This window comes from Copidosoma floridanum, unplaced genomic scaffold, assembly GCF_036245765.1.
Source record: "Copidosoma floridanum isolate Cflo_tuat_1 unplaced genomic scaffold, Cflo_Japanese_pri ptg000040l, whole genome shotgun sequence".
NCBI classification, from domain to species: Eukaryota; Metazoa; Arthropoda; class Insecta; order Hymenoptera; family Encyrtidae; genus Copidosoma; species Copidosoma floridanum.
In genome coordinates, this window is record NW_028321917.1 from 4,652,914 (window position 1) to 4,667,651 (window position 14,738).

Here is a 14,738-nt window from a genome sequence, read left to right on the forward strand (position 1 = left end):
AATTTAGGAGTGAGAATAAAAACTCCAAAGTCAGGTGTTAGTTTGAGCAACGTTTCGTTGGTCTTAACGCCAACCTCATCAGGCTCAGTCTATATCGTTAAGACGATCGTTACAGTCTGTATATTTTGATATTTAATAAGATAAACTATTTTAATAGAGCAGTAATAATCTCCGTTTCATACATTTGTATCACTTATAAGTTCGACTACCAAAGTCACTATTTACATAATATAAGAAATGCGTTCATTTTTACAAAAATATGTAATTAAATTTAATGCGATTAAATAAGTTTTTTAGTGTTTAGTCGAAGTAAATAAATATTTATTCTGACAAACTAAATATGCAGATCTTCTCAATACCAGTACTTATTTGTACGAACTGAAAAATTTCTTTGTTTGTGTTCTTCAAACTGATGTGTTCGAATCAAATAATTATTTATTTGGATCTATACAAACAAATATTTCATCAGTTCGAATACACCCTTAGTTGACTAAAAAAATTGTATATTAAGGATAACAACAAACGGGGGGAATACTTACAAAAAAAATACTTAATCAAATCAAGTAATAAGTTTTTTAGAGTTTAATCGAAATAGACAATTATTTATTTTGACCAACTAAATATGCGGATCTTTTCAATACCAGTACTTATTTGATCGAACTAAAAAATTTCTTTGTTTGTATTCTTTAAAATGATGTGTTTGAATCAAATAATTATTTATTTGGATCTATAGAAATAAATATTTCATCAGTTCGAATACACCCTTAGTTGACTAAAAAAATTGTATATTAAGGATAACAATAAACGGGGGGAATACTTACCAAAAAAATAATTAATCAAATCAAGTAATAAGTTTTTTAGTGTTTAGTCGAAATAAATGAATATTTATTTTGACCAACTAAATATGCGGATCTTTTCAATACCAGTACTTATTTGATCGAACTAAAAAATTTCTTTGTTTGTATTCTTTAAAACGATGTGTTTGAATCAAATAATTATTTATTTGGATCTATACAAATAAATATTTCATCAGTTCGAATACACCCTTAGTTGACTGAAAAAATTGTATATTAAGGATAACAACAAACGGGGGGAATACTAACAAAAAAAATACTTAATCAAATCAAGTAATAAGTTTTTTAGAGTTTAGTCGAAATAAACAAATATTTATTTTGACCAACTAAATATGCAGATCTTCTCAATACCAGTACTTATTTGTACGAACTGAAAAATTTCTTTGTTTGTGTTCTTCGAACTGATGTGTTCGAATCAAATAAGTATTTATTTGGATCTATACAAACAAATATTTCATCAGTTCGAATACACCCTTAGTTGACTAAAAAAATTGTATATTAAGGATAACAACAAACGGGGGGAATACTTACAAAAAAAATACTTAATCAAATCAAGTAATAAGTTTTTTAGAGTTTAATCGAAATAGACAATTATTTATTTTGACCAACTAAATATGCGGATCTTTTCAATACCAGTACTTATTTGATCGAACTAAAAAATTTCTTTGTTTGTATTCTTTAAAATGATGTGTTTGAATCAAATAATTATTTATTTGGATCTATAGAAATAAATATTTCATCAGTTCGAATACACCCTTAGTTGACTAAAAAAATTGTATATTAAGGATAACAATAAACGGGGGGAATACTTACCAAAAAAATAATTAATCAAATCAAGTAATAAGTTTTTTAGTGTTTAGTCGAAATAAATGAATATTTATTTTGACCAACTAAATATGCGGATCTTTTCAATACCAGTACTTATTTGATCGAACTAAAAAATTTCTTTGTTTGTATTCTTTAAAACGATGTGTTTGAATCAAATAATTATTTATTTGGATCTATACAAATAAATATTTCATCAGTTCGAATACACCCTTAGTTGACTGAAAAAATTGTATATTAAGGATAACAACAAACGGGGGGAATACTAACAAAAAAAATACTTAATCAAATCAAGTAATAAGTTTTTTAGAGTTTAGTCGAAATAAACAAATATTTATTTTGACCAACTAAATATGCAGATCTTCTCAATACCAGTACTTATTTGTACGAACTGAAAAATTTCTTTGTTTGTGTTCTTCGAACTGATGTGTTCGAATCAAATAATTATTTATTTGGATCTATACAAACAAATATTTCATCAGTTCGAATACACCCTTAGTTGACTAAAAAAATTGTATATTAAGGATAACAACAAACGGGGGGAATACTTACAAAAAAAATACTTAATCAAATCAAGTAATAAGTTTTTTAGAGTTTAATCGAAATAGACAATTATTTATTTTGACCAACTAAATATGCGGATCTTTTCAATACCAGTACTTATTTGATCGAACTAAAAAATTTCTTTGTTTGTATTCTTTAAAATGATGTGTTTGAATCAAATAATTATTTATTTGGATCTATAGAAATAAATATTTCATCAGTTCGAATACACCCTTAGTTGACTAAAAAAATTGTATATTAAGGATAACAATAAACGGGGGGAATACTTACCAAAAAAATAATTAATCAAATCAAGTAATAAGTTTTTTAGTGTTTAGTCGAAATAAATGAATATTTATTTTGACCAACTAAATATGCGGATCTTTTCAATACCAGTACTTATTTGATCGAACTAAAAAATTTCTTTGTTTGTATTCTTTAAAACGATGTGTTTGAATCAAATAATTATTTATTTGGATCTATACAAATAAATATTTCATCAGTTCGAATACACCCTTAGTTGACTGAAAAAATTGTATATTAAGGATAACAACAAACGGGGGGAATACTAACAAAAAAAATACTTAATCAAATCAAGTAATAAGTTTTTTAGAGTTTAGTCGAAATAAACAAATATTTATTTTGACCAACTAAATATGCAGATCTTCTCAATACCAGTACTTATTTGTACGAACTGAAAAATTTCTTTGTTTGTGTTCTTCGAACTGATGTGTTCGAATCAAATAAGTATTTATTTGGATCTATACAAACAAATATTTCATCAGTTCGAATACACCCTTAGTTGACTAAAAAAATTGTATATTAAGGATAACAACAAACGGGGGGAATACTTACAAAAAAAATACTTAATCAAATCAAGTAATAAGTTTTTTAGAGTTTAATCGAAATAGACAATTATTTATTTTGACCAACTAAATATGCGGATCTTTTCAATACCAGTACTTATTTGATCGAACTAAAAAATTTCTTTGTTTGTATTCTTTAAAATGATGTGTTTGAATCAAATAATTATTTATTTGGATCTATAGAAATAAATATTTCATCAGTTCGAATACACCCTTAGTTGACTAAAAAAATTGTATATTAAGGATAACAATAAACGGGGGGAATACTTACCAAAAAAATAATTAATCAAATCAAGTAATAAGTTTTTTAGTGTTTAGTCGAAATAAATGAATATTTATTTTGACCAACTAAATATGCGGATCTTTTCAATACCAGTACTTATTTGATCGAACTAAAAAATTTCTTTGTTTGTATTCTTTAAAACGATGTGTTTGAATCAAATAATTATTTATTTGGATCTATACAAATAAATATTTCATCAGTTCAAATACACCCTTAGTTGACTGAAAAAATTGTATATTTAGGATAACAACAAACGGGGGGAATACTAACAAAAAAAATACTTAATCAAATCAAGTAATAAGTTTTTTAGAGTTTAGTCGAAATAAACAAATATTTATTTTGACCAACTAAATATGCAGATCTTCTCAATACCAGTACTTATTTGTACGAACTGAAAAATTTCTTTGTTTGTGTTCTTCGAACTGATGTGTTCGAATCAAATAATTATTTATTTGGATCTATACAAACAAATATTTCATCAGTTCGAATACACCCTTAGTTGACTAAAAAAATTGTATATTAAGGATAACAACAAACGGGGGGAATACTTACAAAAAAAATACTTAATCAAATCAAGTAATAAGTTTTTTAGAGTTTAATCGAAATAGACAATTATTTATTTTGACCAACTAAATATGCGGATCTTTTCAATACCAGTACTTATTTGATCGAACTAAAAAATTTCTTTGTTTGTATTCTTTAAAATGATGTGTTTGAATCAAATAATTATTTATTTGGATCTATAGAAATAAATATTTCATCAGTTCGAATACACCCTTAGTTGACTAAAAAAATTGTATATTAAGGATAACAACAAACGGGGGGAATACTTACCAAAAAAATAATTAATCAAATCAAGTAATAAGTTTTGTAGCGTTTAGTCGAAGTAAATAAATATTTATTTTGACCAACTAAATATGCGGATCTTTTCAATACCTGTACTTATTTGATCGAACTAAAAAATTTCTTTGTTAGTATTCTTGAAAATGATGTGTTTGAATCAAATAATTATTTATTTGGATCTATACAAATAAATATTTCATCAGTTCGAATACACCCTTAGTTGACTAAAAAAATTGTATATTAAGGATGCAAACAATCAAGATGAATACTTACAAAAAAAATATTTAATCAAATCAAATAACAAGTTTTTTAGTGTTTAGTCAAAGTAAATAAATATTTATTTTGACCAACTAAATATGCGGATCTTTTCAATACCAGTACTTATTTGATCAAACTAAAAAATTTCTTTGTTTGTATTCTTCAAAATGATGTGTTTGAATCGAATAATTGTTTATTTGGATCTATACAAATAACTATTTCATCAGTTCGAATACACCCTTAGTTGACTAAAAAAATTGTATATTAAGGATGCAAACAATCAAGATGAATACTTACAAAAAAAATATTTAATCAAATCAAGTAACAAGTAATTTAGTGTTTAGTCAAAGTAAATAAATATTTATTTTGACCAACTAAATATGCGGATCTTTTCAATACCAGTACTTATTTGATCGAACTTAAAAATTTCTTTGTTTGTATTCTTCAAAATGATGTGTTTAAATCAAATAATTATTTATTTGGATCTATACAAATAAATATTTTATCAGTTCGAATACACCCTTAGTTGACTAAATAAATTGTATATTAAGGATGCAAACAATCAAGATGAATACTTACAAAAAAAATATTTAATCAAATCAAGTCACAAGTTTTTTAGTGTTTAGTCAAAGTAAATAAATATTTATTTTGACCAACTAAATATGCGGATCTTTTCAATACCAGTACTTATTTGATCGAACTAAAAAATTTCTTTGTTTGTATTCTTCAAAATGATGTGTTTGAATCAAATAATTAATTATTTGGATCTATACAAATAAATATTTCATCAGTTCGAATACACCCTTAGTTGACTAAATAAATTGTATATTAAGGATGCAAACAATCAAGATGAATACTTACAAAAAAAATATTTAATCAAATCAAGTCACAAGTTTTTTAGTGTTTAGTCAAAGTAAATTAATATTTATTTTGACCAACTAAATATGCGGATCTTTTCAATACCAGTACTTATTTGATCGAACTAAAAAATTTCTTTGTTTGTATTCTTCAAAATGATGTGTTTGAATCAAATAATTATTTATTTGGATCTATACAAATAAATATTTCATCAGTTCGAATACACCCTTAGTTGACTAAAAAAATTGTATATTAAGGATGCAAACAATCAAGATGAATACTTACAAAAAAAATATTCTATCAAATCAAGTAATAAGTTTTTTAGTGTTTAGTTGAAATAAATAAATATTTTCTTATTTTAAATATGAAATTATTTCACCTAAATATTTGACTATGTAATAAATCGTATTGTCTCACCAATTATTTATTTAATTAATGCTAATAAATAAAATGTAATTCAAATAAATATTTATTCGGTTCAAACAACTTGAATTCGAATATATACATTTATTTCAATTGACGAAATTTTTTTTTCAGTGTAAGACGGAAAAATACAGAACGTTCTAGATCGATGGTATATTGGCAGACAGGCGATTTGAGTATTTTTATTTACAGTCCATTTTTGTGGCATACTCTTACACCTGATTAGGGCTTTGAGCGGCTTTTGTTCTGTTTTTACAGGCTTAAACGTTGTGACATTGTACGTATACTCCACAAATTTAATGCCATAACTACTTTGGTCAATTTTTGAATTATTTCATCTAGTATCACTAGAGCCTTCTAATTATTTTTATTTAGCCCTCTTTTGTGATATTTCGAATTAAGACTGAAGCTATTAACGTACTTTACAGCGTGCGGTTTTTTCAATGGCAAAAAAATTTACATACCTAAATACATTTGTTACTTAATCATTAAATGAGATTCAAGCTAATTAATACATAGTGTAAGGTTCTATAGCTTGCTCAAGGCCTTTACGCACCTTGAGTATTTATTTTTCGGTATATTGACCCAATTAAACGGCCTTTAAAGTACACGGATTTTCTAGAATTCGAATAGCCTTGGGCTTGCTAGTCGTCATACTAAAATATGGCTTGATGTGTACGGATTGAATGTGGAAAATTCACGATAAGTGAGGTAGTGTCATGATGGCAATGAATCTGCATTATTTAATTAGGCTATTAGAAATACGAAGTAAAGTGTTGTGTAAATTTCTTTATACATGAAGCATGGGCTATAGGCATATACTCTATATAGTTATTTAATGATTCTCAAGAAGATGATCGTGAAAAAGCCAGGATAATATAGAAACTTCACGTTCTTGGTGTAAGTAATGATAGTGCTTCCACGGAAACAGTTTTAGTAAAAATTTTTGGATACTCATGACGAATGGTACATATCTCGTATTCGTAACGACACGTGACGCGTATTTTACTTGCGGTAATTTAGTATCCAGATTTTTTTCAAAGGGAATAGGTGTTAAATATATGGATAAAAAGTTGAATTTCAGGGTACGAGCCTAAAAGTCATCAGTACTGAATTCATATAATAACTAAAAGCAAACGAGAGGTACAAGAACTCAAAATTAGAGTTAAGTTTGTTATTTATTAGATGTTACTAGTTATTAAGTGATAAGAAAGAAGTTTATCTCTTATCAGAGTAGACAGAGTTAGTATTATTCGTAATAATTATATTTGCTTGGTTTTGACAGAGCCACAGATGGAGGATAGCGAGGTATAGGATACCATCCTACTACTCACTATCGACCCCTTGCTGGGACTGTCGCTCTTCGCTGACTCTTGCTCGCTCCTCACCTTGGTTTTCTCCCACTTAGTATAGCATTTTTCCTTCTTGTTACAAGTGGGGAAATAACAGTCTTAATTCTAGACTATACGAACGATTTTTTTCGTCATACTATTAATATACAAGCTTTATAAAAAAAACACAAATTGGGTACAACGGAATTTTCCGTTACAATAGATTAAATTGAAATTTGTGGGGTAGTAGTTAGCTATACACAGAAATATTTTAAGTTGTGGAAGCTAAAGAAAAGTTAGTCCGGAAACAACGAACCCCCTATTGTGTACTAATACTTATACCGATTAACTATAAAAAAATTTTACAATTTTTCCATTGCTAATTACTTTGACCAACAATACAAAAAAATTATAAGAAAAACTTCTTAGAAGTATGGTGTACAACAGTATTCAGGGCAAGACAACGATCTGTGGAAATGAACTCTCGGATAGAGCTATACTGACCTCGTCGGCGCGAAATCTGATATAATACATCTCGAAAGAGAGAGCGCGCGCAATTTACTTTGTATACTTTCAAATTAGGTTCTTATTCGTCCATTGCAGTACTGATGTATGTACACACATGTTAATCTTTAATATGTATTACAAATTCTCTTTGACCTCACGTGTTATTTTTAATGTTGGTTCTACACACTTTGCAGAGTAAAGGAAATATAGGAAAAGGAAGAGATTTGAATACATTTCGCCTCTCATCTTTGTCAGGTAGCATGTGTGTGTACATGTAAAACAACCTGCAGCACATGTGAAATGGATGAGAGTCAAGTATGACGTTAAGGGGGTTGATGGATACATTCTCGTTCGTATATTTTACAGAATTAGCTCATTTTCTAGTGTGGAGACTGTATTATAGGTTTCATTTTTTTTTAATCTACCAGATAAGTTTGTTGGATCTATACAAATTCGGATGTTTTTGGTAAGGAAAAACTAAAAAGTTGTGCTTTCAATAAACCACGTGATTATTTTTTGAAGAAAACGTCCTCGTTAATAAATAAAACAGATACACTACAGTTACGAAAATTAATCATATACTATTTTGCACTAAGACGACAAAACAAATTATTCATTGATCATGTAAAAAATATCAAAGTTTGATTGGTCACACTCGAAAATCACAAGTTGTATCAACAAACTCTTATTCTATCGTAATAGGTTTGAAACTTCGCTCTATTCGCTAAACATCAAACCAACAAATATGTACTGAATTCTCTCGCATGTATAAAAAAAAAGTATAATGCATCTGTTCTCGCAAAGTTTTAGTAACAGAAGGCCCGACGAAGCTGCACACACAGTCATAAGTATATATGTGCTTTTTGCGCATGTATATACTCCTATTTGTTGGCGGTGAAAGAGTATCGCTTGCTTAATTTCGCGTCTGCCGTCTTGCAGTGCAGATCGTAAAAAAAGACCACGAAACAATCCAGTTGTGTAGATCAGACTGCAAGTGGTTCTAGAGCAATTAGGGCAGTTTTTGTTTCCATCCAGAAAGGTAAGTTTTTTTATTTTTCTGGCTTTTAAGAATTTAGTTTTTTCTGTTTCGATGCGAATCGCGTCGCTTGTTTTAAACATAAATTTTGTTTTCCCAAGGTATAGTATTTATCTTATCAAAATTTACAAGCATACCATGAGATAAAAGTGTATCAAGTAATGTAGATTTTTTTGGAGTTTTTGCTTTTTGCACTTCGTCATTCGATAAAATTTATTAGAATTTGTTTAATATACTCAAAATACAAAGTAATTTCTACACATTTGTAAAATATTCTACAGCAAATAAAATAATTTCTCTTAACAACTTAATGGATGTATATCAACAACTATTTAATTAGTAACCAAATGAAAAATTGTAACATAAAAATTAATGCAGAAAGTTTATGAAATCTTAAATATTTATTTACTGATTTATCATCTTCAAGTCATCCTTTACAATGACTTTTTGTCAGTGGTTAAGAAAATTTTTTTCCATTTATTATTGAAAGATCTTGAAACTGAACAAATTAAAAATTTTTAAACGCTTATTAAATCTACCATGCGCATCATATAAAAAAATACGATTCAACAAGAGTTGAAGTAAAATTATCAGCTAAATATATTTACAGTGTAAATGATAAATTTGAATGAAAGTGATAAGATCTGATGCCTTAAATAATAAAATAATTACTTACGTGAAAGATAAGCTATATCATGACTATAGTCACAAGTTGTTTACTGCGAAAAAAAAAGATAATTACTAGAAAATAAATTTTGTTAGTAAGAAGCGGATAATACTGCATCAAATATGTTAGAGCATTTTACCTACGTGGTGTTTTAACACTCATCAATCCATATTAATTTTCACTTTTTTTATCAATCTATATTTCATACTTATATAAAAAAAAAATCAAAACCGAATTATAATATGTATTAAATACATAACACACTTATTACAAGCCATGTTGAAAATACCGTCAAGTTTGTGTGTGTGTGTGTCCGCGCACACACGCACGCGCATAATATGCACCAATTTGGAACTTTATTCTTCTGATTATAATGTCTGGTTCCCAATACTGATTTAAATGCAGAGCTTGTTTACAGATGTTCAAAACTTTTTTTTAATTTTTAATAACAATAGTAAATCAGAATTAACAATAAACAAAACAAAATCGAAAAATAGTATGTACTTATTCATTCACCCAACACAAAAAAGTTTTGGTTACAAAAATTATTAATATTCAATATTTTAACTGTAATAAATAATACTTCGACCTTAAGCGTCAAGTTAAAAAAATTACGTGATACAAAAAAATGTGTCCTACCTCGGGCGTTTTTGAGGGTCAGATGTGCCGTCGGTAGGAAAAATAGGGTTCGCACCTGGTGCACATTCAGTCAGGGCAAGTGCATGGAGTCCTTCGGGCCCTGCTTCGCAGATCCCTTGGGCCTGGTACTTGCCCTGGAGACATGCGTCACCAGATACGAAAACTACCATTCTGCCATTTTCAGCTCCTCTCCTTATCTATTGAACTCTTTGTTAAATTGGACTTTTTTCGTCTGAAATAGGCAAAAAATACTTTCTTGCTATTTTCAAACTTTTTTTAACCATTGATCATTTGCATTATATTCTACAGCAAGAAATTATAACATGAAAAGTTTTATTTTTATGAAATCCATAACTTTGCCTTTCGAACGTGTAAAAGGTATGTTAAACGTTATTGCAAAAGGACTTTTTTTTCTTATAATTTTTGAAGCACAAACGTAGAAAATTTTTTCATTTTCATATAATATAATCTGTCTTAAGTCCAAAGTTATCTTTTTAATATAAGTAAAAATCTTTGATGATTAATTATTTCAATTAGTCTAAAAAAAATTAGTACACATACGCTTACTGCAGCACTCATATTTTATATTTTACAGCCAAAATAGTGTATTAATAAACAATTGTACCAACTGCTCCGACAAAAATATATGACAATCCCTTTTATTGGTTGTGCCTGCAAAAAATGTATCTTTAACTACTGGATAACGTATTTTTTAAAACCATTTTCAAGACCTCAAAATGGACTCCGAATTACCGAAAATCAAATATTTGAGCGATGAAAAGACGAAAGAAATGCTCAAAGACATGAAAGGTGAAAAAGTCGGTTGGGTGCAAGTAGAAGAGGAAAAATGGTGTTTACCTGCAAAATATGTGAAGCAGCGTCATATCTACTACAATTTTGAAGTAAATCCTGATGATACCTGGGTCGTGACTTTCCCGAGATCAGGTAGTCATTCTAGATAAAAATAAATGAGCAAGCATTCCATTTTTAATAATCCATTTCAAGAAAAGAGTAAAAAAAACCTTTTGGAAATTGACACTTTATTACAAATTTTTAATTAATCGTTTTACAGTTAGAGAAATTTCCCTCTCTCTTCAACTCCATTATATCATAAGAGTTTCGTATCTACTTATTAGAAATATTATCTTAGTGCATTTTTGCCGATTGAAAATAAAATGATTCACATTGAATATTAAAAAAATAGTCAAAGATATAAAAGAAAACTGCCACAAAGTCAAATAAAATTTACTATTTTTTTTAACGTTATACCAAATTACCGCAAACATTACACAAGTTATCCTTAATAAAGGAATTTTATACGAAAAGCATAAAAAATTTAGATGATAAAATTTACAAAAACTTTCGAATTAATTAAAAATCATTAGAATATCTGAGAATTGTTATTACTTAATGATGATGTGTTATTAAATTTAAATTTTGCTACGTCAGTAATTCTGCAAGTAAAAATTCGATGACTAACTATTTATACTTTTTTGTCAAAGTTCAAATAGTACGTAATGCAATACTCAATGTGTTATCAAATAATAAATAATATACTTGGAGTAAAAAATTAACTAGGTACAACATGGACTCAAGAGCTGGTATGGCTTCTAAGCAATGATTTGGATTTTGAAACGGCTAAATCAGTACCTTTGGTTATAAGATATCCGTTTTTAGAGTAAGTTACAGTTTATCATTATTTTTTATTATTTTTGTTAATACCTACAATGAAAATTCATAAAAAATGGTACAGTGCCATGTCCATCGTTGATTTGAATGCTGTTTGCATAAAATGTTTTTAATCGTTTTCTAAAGGTACCTTGTCCTAAACTTTGCAGAATGTCTATGGCAATAAATGACGCAACTTCGGAAAATCTCCTTGAAGAGAATAAGGATAATTCCGAAATCGAGTCATTGCTTTCGAACTTATCATTAACATATGAGATCGCTCGATCAATGCCGTCGCCAAGGTTTATAAAAACTCATTTCCCGCTGAGTTTAGTTCCCAATATCCTTAAGTCTGACTGCAAAGTAAGTAATTTTTTTATTATACTTTTGTAAATTAAGCATACCTACACTATTATAGATACATGAATTCGAGTAGACATATGAAATCAAAAAATAGTACAAAAAACATTCTACACATGTCTAAAGTTATTTAAATTTATTTAGAGAAATGTTATTCTATTCACCATTTTTTTAAATTATGTGACTGATTTTTTGGTTCACATCAAAGTAAAATAACAATATTGTATGAAGCATTTAAAAATCAGATTATTTTGTTTACAAGTAATAACGAGTTTGGCAACTGTACGTTTTAAATCGTTTTTATCCATCCTACATTAAGGGAAATGCGTGTACTGCTTACTCACAAGATATATACCAGTGTTCAACAACAGTATGAATGTGAATTTGTATTGGTTTAACGCTTCTTGATAAAAGCTGTTGAAAATAATTTATTTTTTGATAAATTGGTGTCAAGTACTTAAAACTTTTTTCAAGTATTATTAATGACATTCATATTATATCGAATGTTTCTTTTAATTGAGTATACAAAACCCACTTCCTCCTAAAAAAATTAAATTATTTCAGATATTTAAAAATAAAATTACATTACAAGAATATGTAATTAATTTATATACTAGTTAAGAATAGCTTAAAACGTTTTTAAGTAAGCTGGCTATACACATACGTTCATTTATTTTATCAAGCGGGTACTAAGTGGTCATAAAAATACGGTAGTAGGTAATGTCTAAAACCTACCATTTTATTCACGTTGCCTCTTTCTTTCATGACCAACATCGATGTATTTCCTAATACAGTCGGTTAAAACGTTTCGAAACAGTACAGCTGATTCCTTTCTACTTGAAATATATATGTATTAAATCACATCGCTTCGTAATATAATATTGGATATACTATAGTAATGGTTTGTAAACTTTTTCTAATCCATTTTTACGTCACAAATTTTTAGTTTAATATACCAGGAAATATTTAGTTTCTTAAATACTATTTGCCATTTTAAATCTTGTACTTAAATATTATTATTAAATGTTAAATAATAGTATTATTATATGTCCTGTATTGCAATTGTCCAAGTAATTTTCTGTTAAGAAAGTCTCTCAAACTTTGCCTTTTTATTTATTTAATATTACATTCAAATGATCAAATTGAAATCGAAATTCAAAGTTTATTAAAACTTTATGTACAACAAATACCTTCACTCCTCCTTATGCTCACACTAAGAGTCAATTTGCAAAAAGTGGAGAGCCTGCTGAATTATTCTGATATTTTCTTTTGTTGTACATATCCACTGTATTGAATATGTTTTACATGTTGATTTAAAAATTTATTAAAAAACCAAAAAGTAAATTAAAATTACGTTTTTAAATAAGATTTGAAATTTTGTATGAAAGATACATTAAAAGATGTATTTCAACATCTCATTTTCAGGTAATTTATGTTGCACGTAATCCAAAAGATGTTGCTGTTTCTTATTATCATTTTCATAAAACTGTAAAAGTTTACGACTATCAAGGAGATTTTGAAAAATTCTGGGATTATTTTCAAAATGACTTAAGTAAGTTACCCTTTTATCTCAAAGTTTGATGCCATCAAGTTTTAATTACTTACCACACCAGTATAAATTACTTGAGAGATGTAATTTTTTTCATTTCAAATTAAGAAAATTTCTTTTTCTATTTAGTATCCTGGGGCCCATATTGGAAGCACTTGAAAGAAGCTTGGGCCCAAAGGCACAACCCCAATTTTCTATTTTTGTTTTATGAAGAAATGACTCACGTAAGTAAAATTTTTTTATTTTTGCAATTATTTACATTTATCCTTATTGATTAGCTTATTTTTTTAAATAAAAGACAAACCTTTTTTGCTATTAAATTTTAGGATTTATTAGCAGCAACGAAAAAAGTTGCAAAATTCTTGGGCAAGTCTTACAAAGATGAACAATATCAAGAAGTTGCCGACCACCTGAGATTTTCTAATTTACAAAAAAATAGAATGGTCAATTTAACTAAAGATAATACAAAAGTACTCTTTAAGGCGGACAACTTTATTCGTCAAGGTAAAAGCGAGGCATGGCACAAAATGTTCACGCCAGAACTTAGAGAGAAGGCTAATCGATGGATAGAAGAAAATTTAAAAAATACAGACCTGAAATTTCCTTTCATCGATATTTATTCGTAGTTACATTTTACTAACATATTATTATGTATTTATACATTTATCATTAATGTCACATTGTGTACACCTTCATAATAGAGTTTCAACCTTTATGCATTTTAGTTTTACATATCATCAGTTTTGTATCTCCTGAAGAGCATACATTAGCACTTTTTATCTTTACTTTAATTTCAGTATGCACTTTTTACTAATATTTACATTTTTATCAAATGTTTACACTGCTACAATGTATGTATACTATTTCAGTTCAATCGTGGCCCTGTTATATCGCAATTTGTTTCAATAAGTTCATAATTATATATTATTCGTAAATTTTTCGAAAGAAGTACATTCCATTAAAAAAATTTTCAAAATCTGTTGTACTCTCTGTACTCTAAATGTACTCTTTGCACTTTTTTCCATGGTTAAGTACAGTATTGATGAGTTCGTTGTGTTATGATGTTCAAATCCTGGAGAATCATTTCATACAATATTAAAATGTTTCACCTAAATGTCATTCATAAGATTTTTGATACAAATTTTTGAAGGGAAAAAATTACATCAATGTAAAAATTTTAAGTAATAAAATTGATAATGGCCCTATCACAAATGCGTAATATTTATAC

General features: G+C 27.8%; 1 protein-coding gene across 1 annotated transcript; it reads left to right on the forward strand.

Annotated features, from left to right (window-relative positions):
- Positions 1-10,670: 10,670 nt before the first annotated feature.
- Positions 10,671-14,136, forward strand: LOC106640190 (sulfotransferase 1C4-like). Its single transcript, XM_014354138.2, has 6 exons — positions 10,671-10,878; positions 11,512-11,611; positions 11,772-11,964; positions 13,387-13,513; positions 13,640-13,734; positions 13,837-14,136. Exons 1-6 carry the CDS (start codon positions 10,671-10,673, stop codon positions 14,134-14,136), a joined length of 1,023 nt encoding a protein of 340 aa, XP_014209624.2.
- The last annotated feature ends 602 nt before the right edge of the window (positions 14,137-14,738 follow it).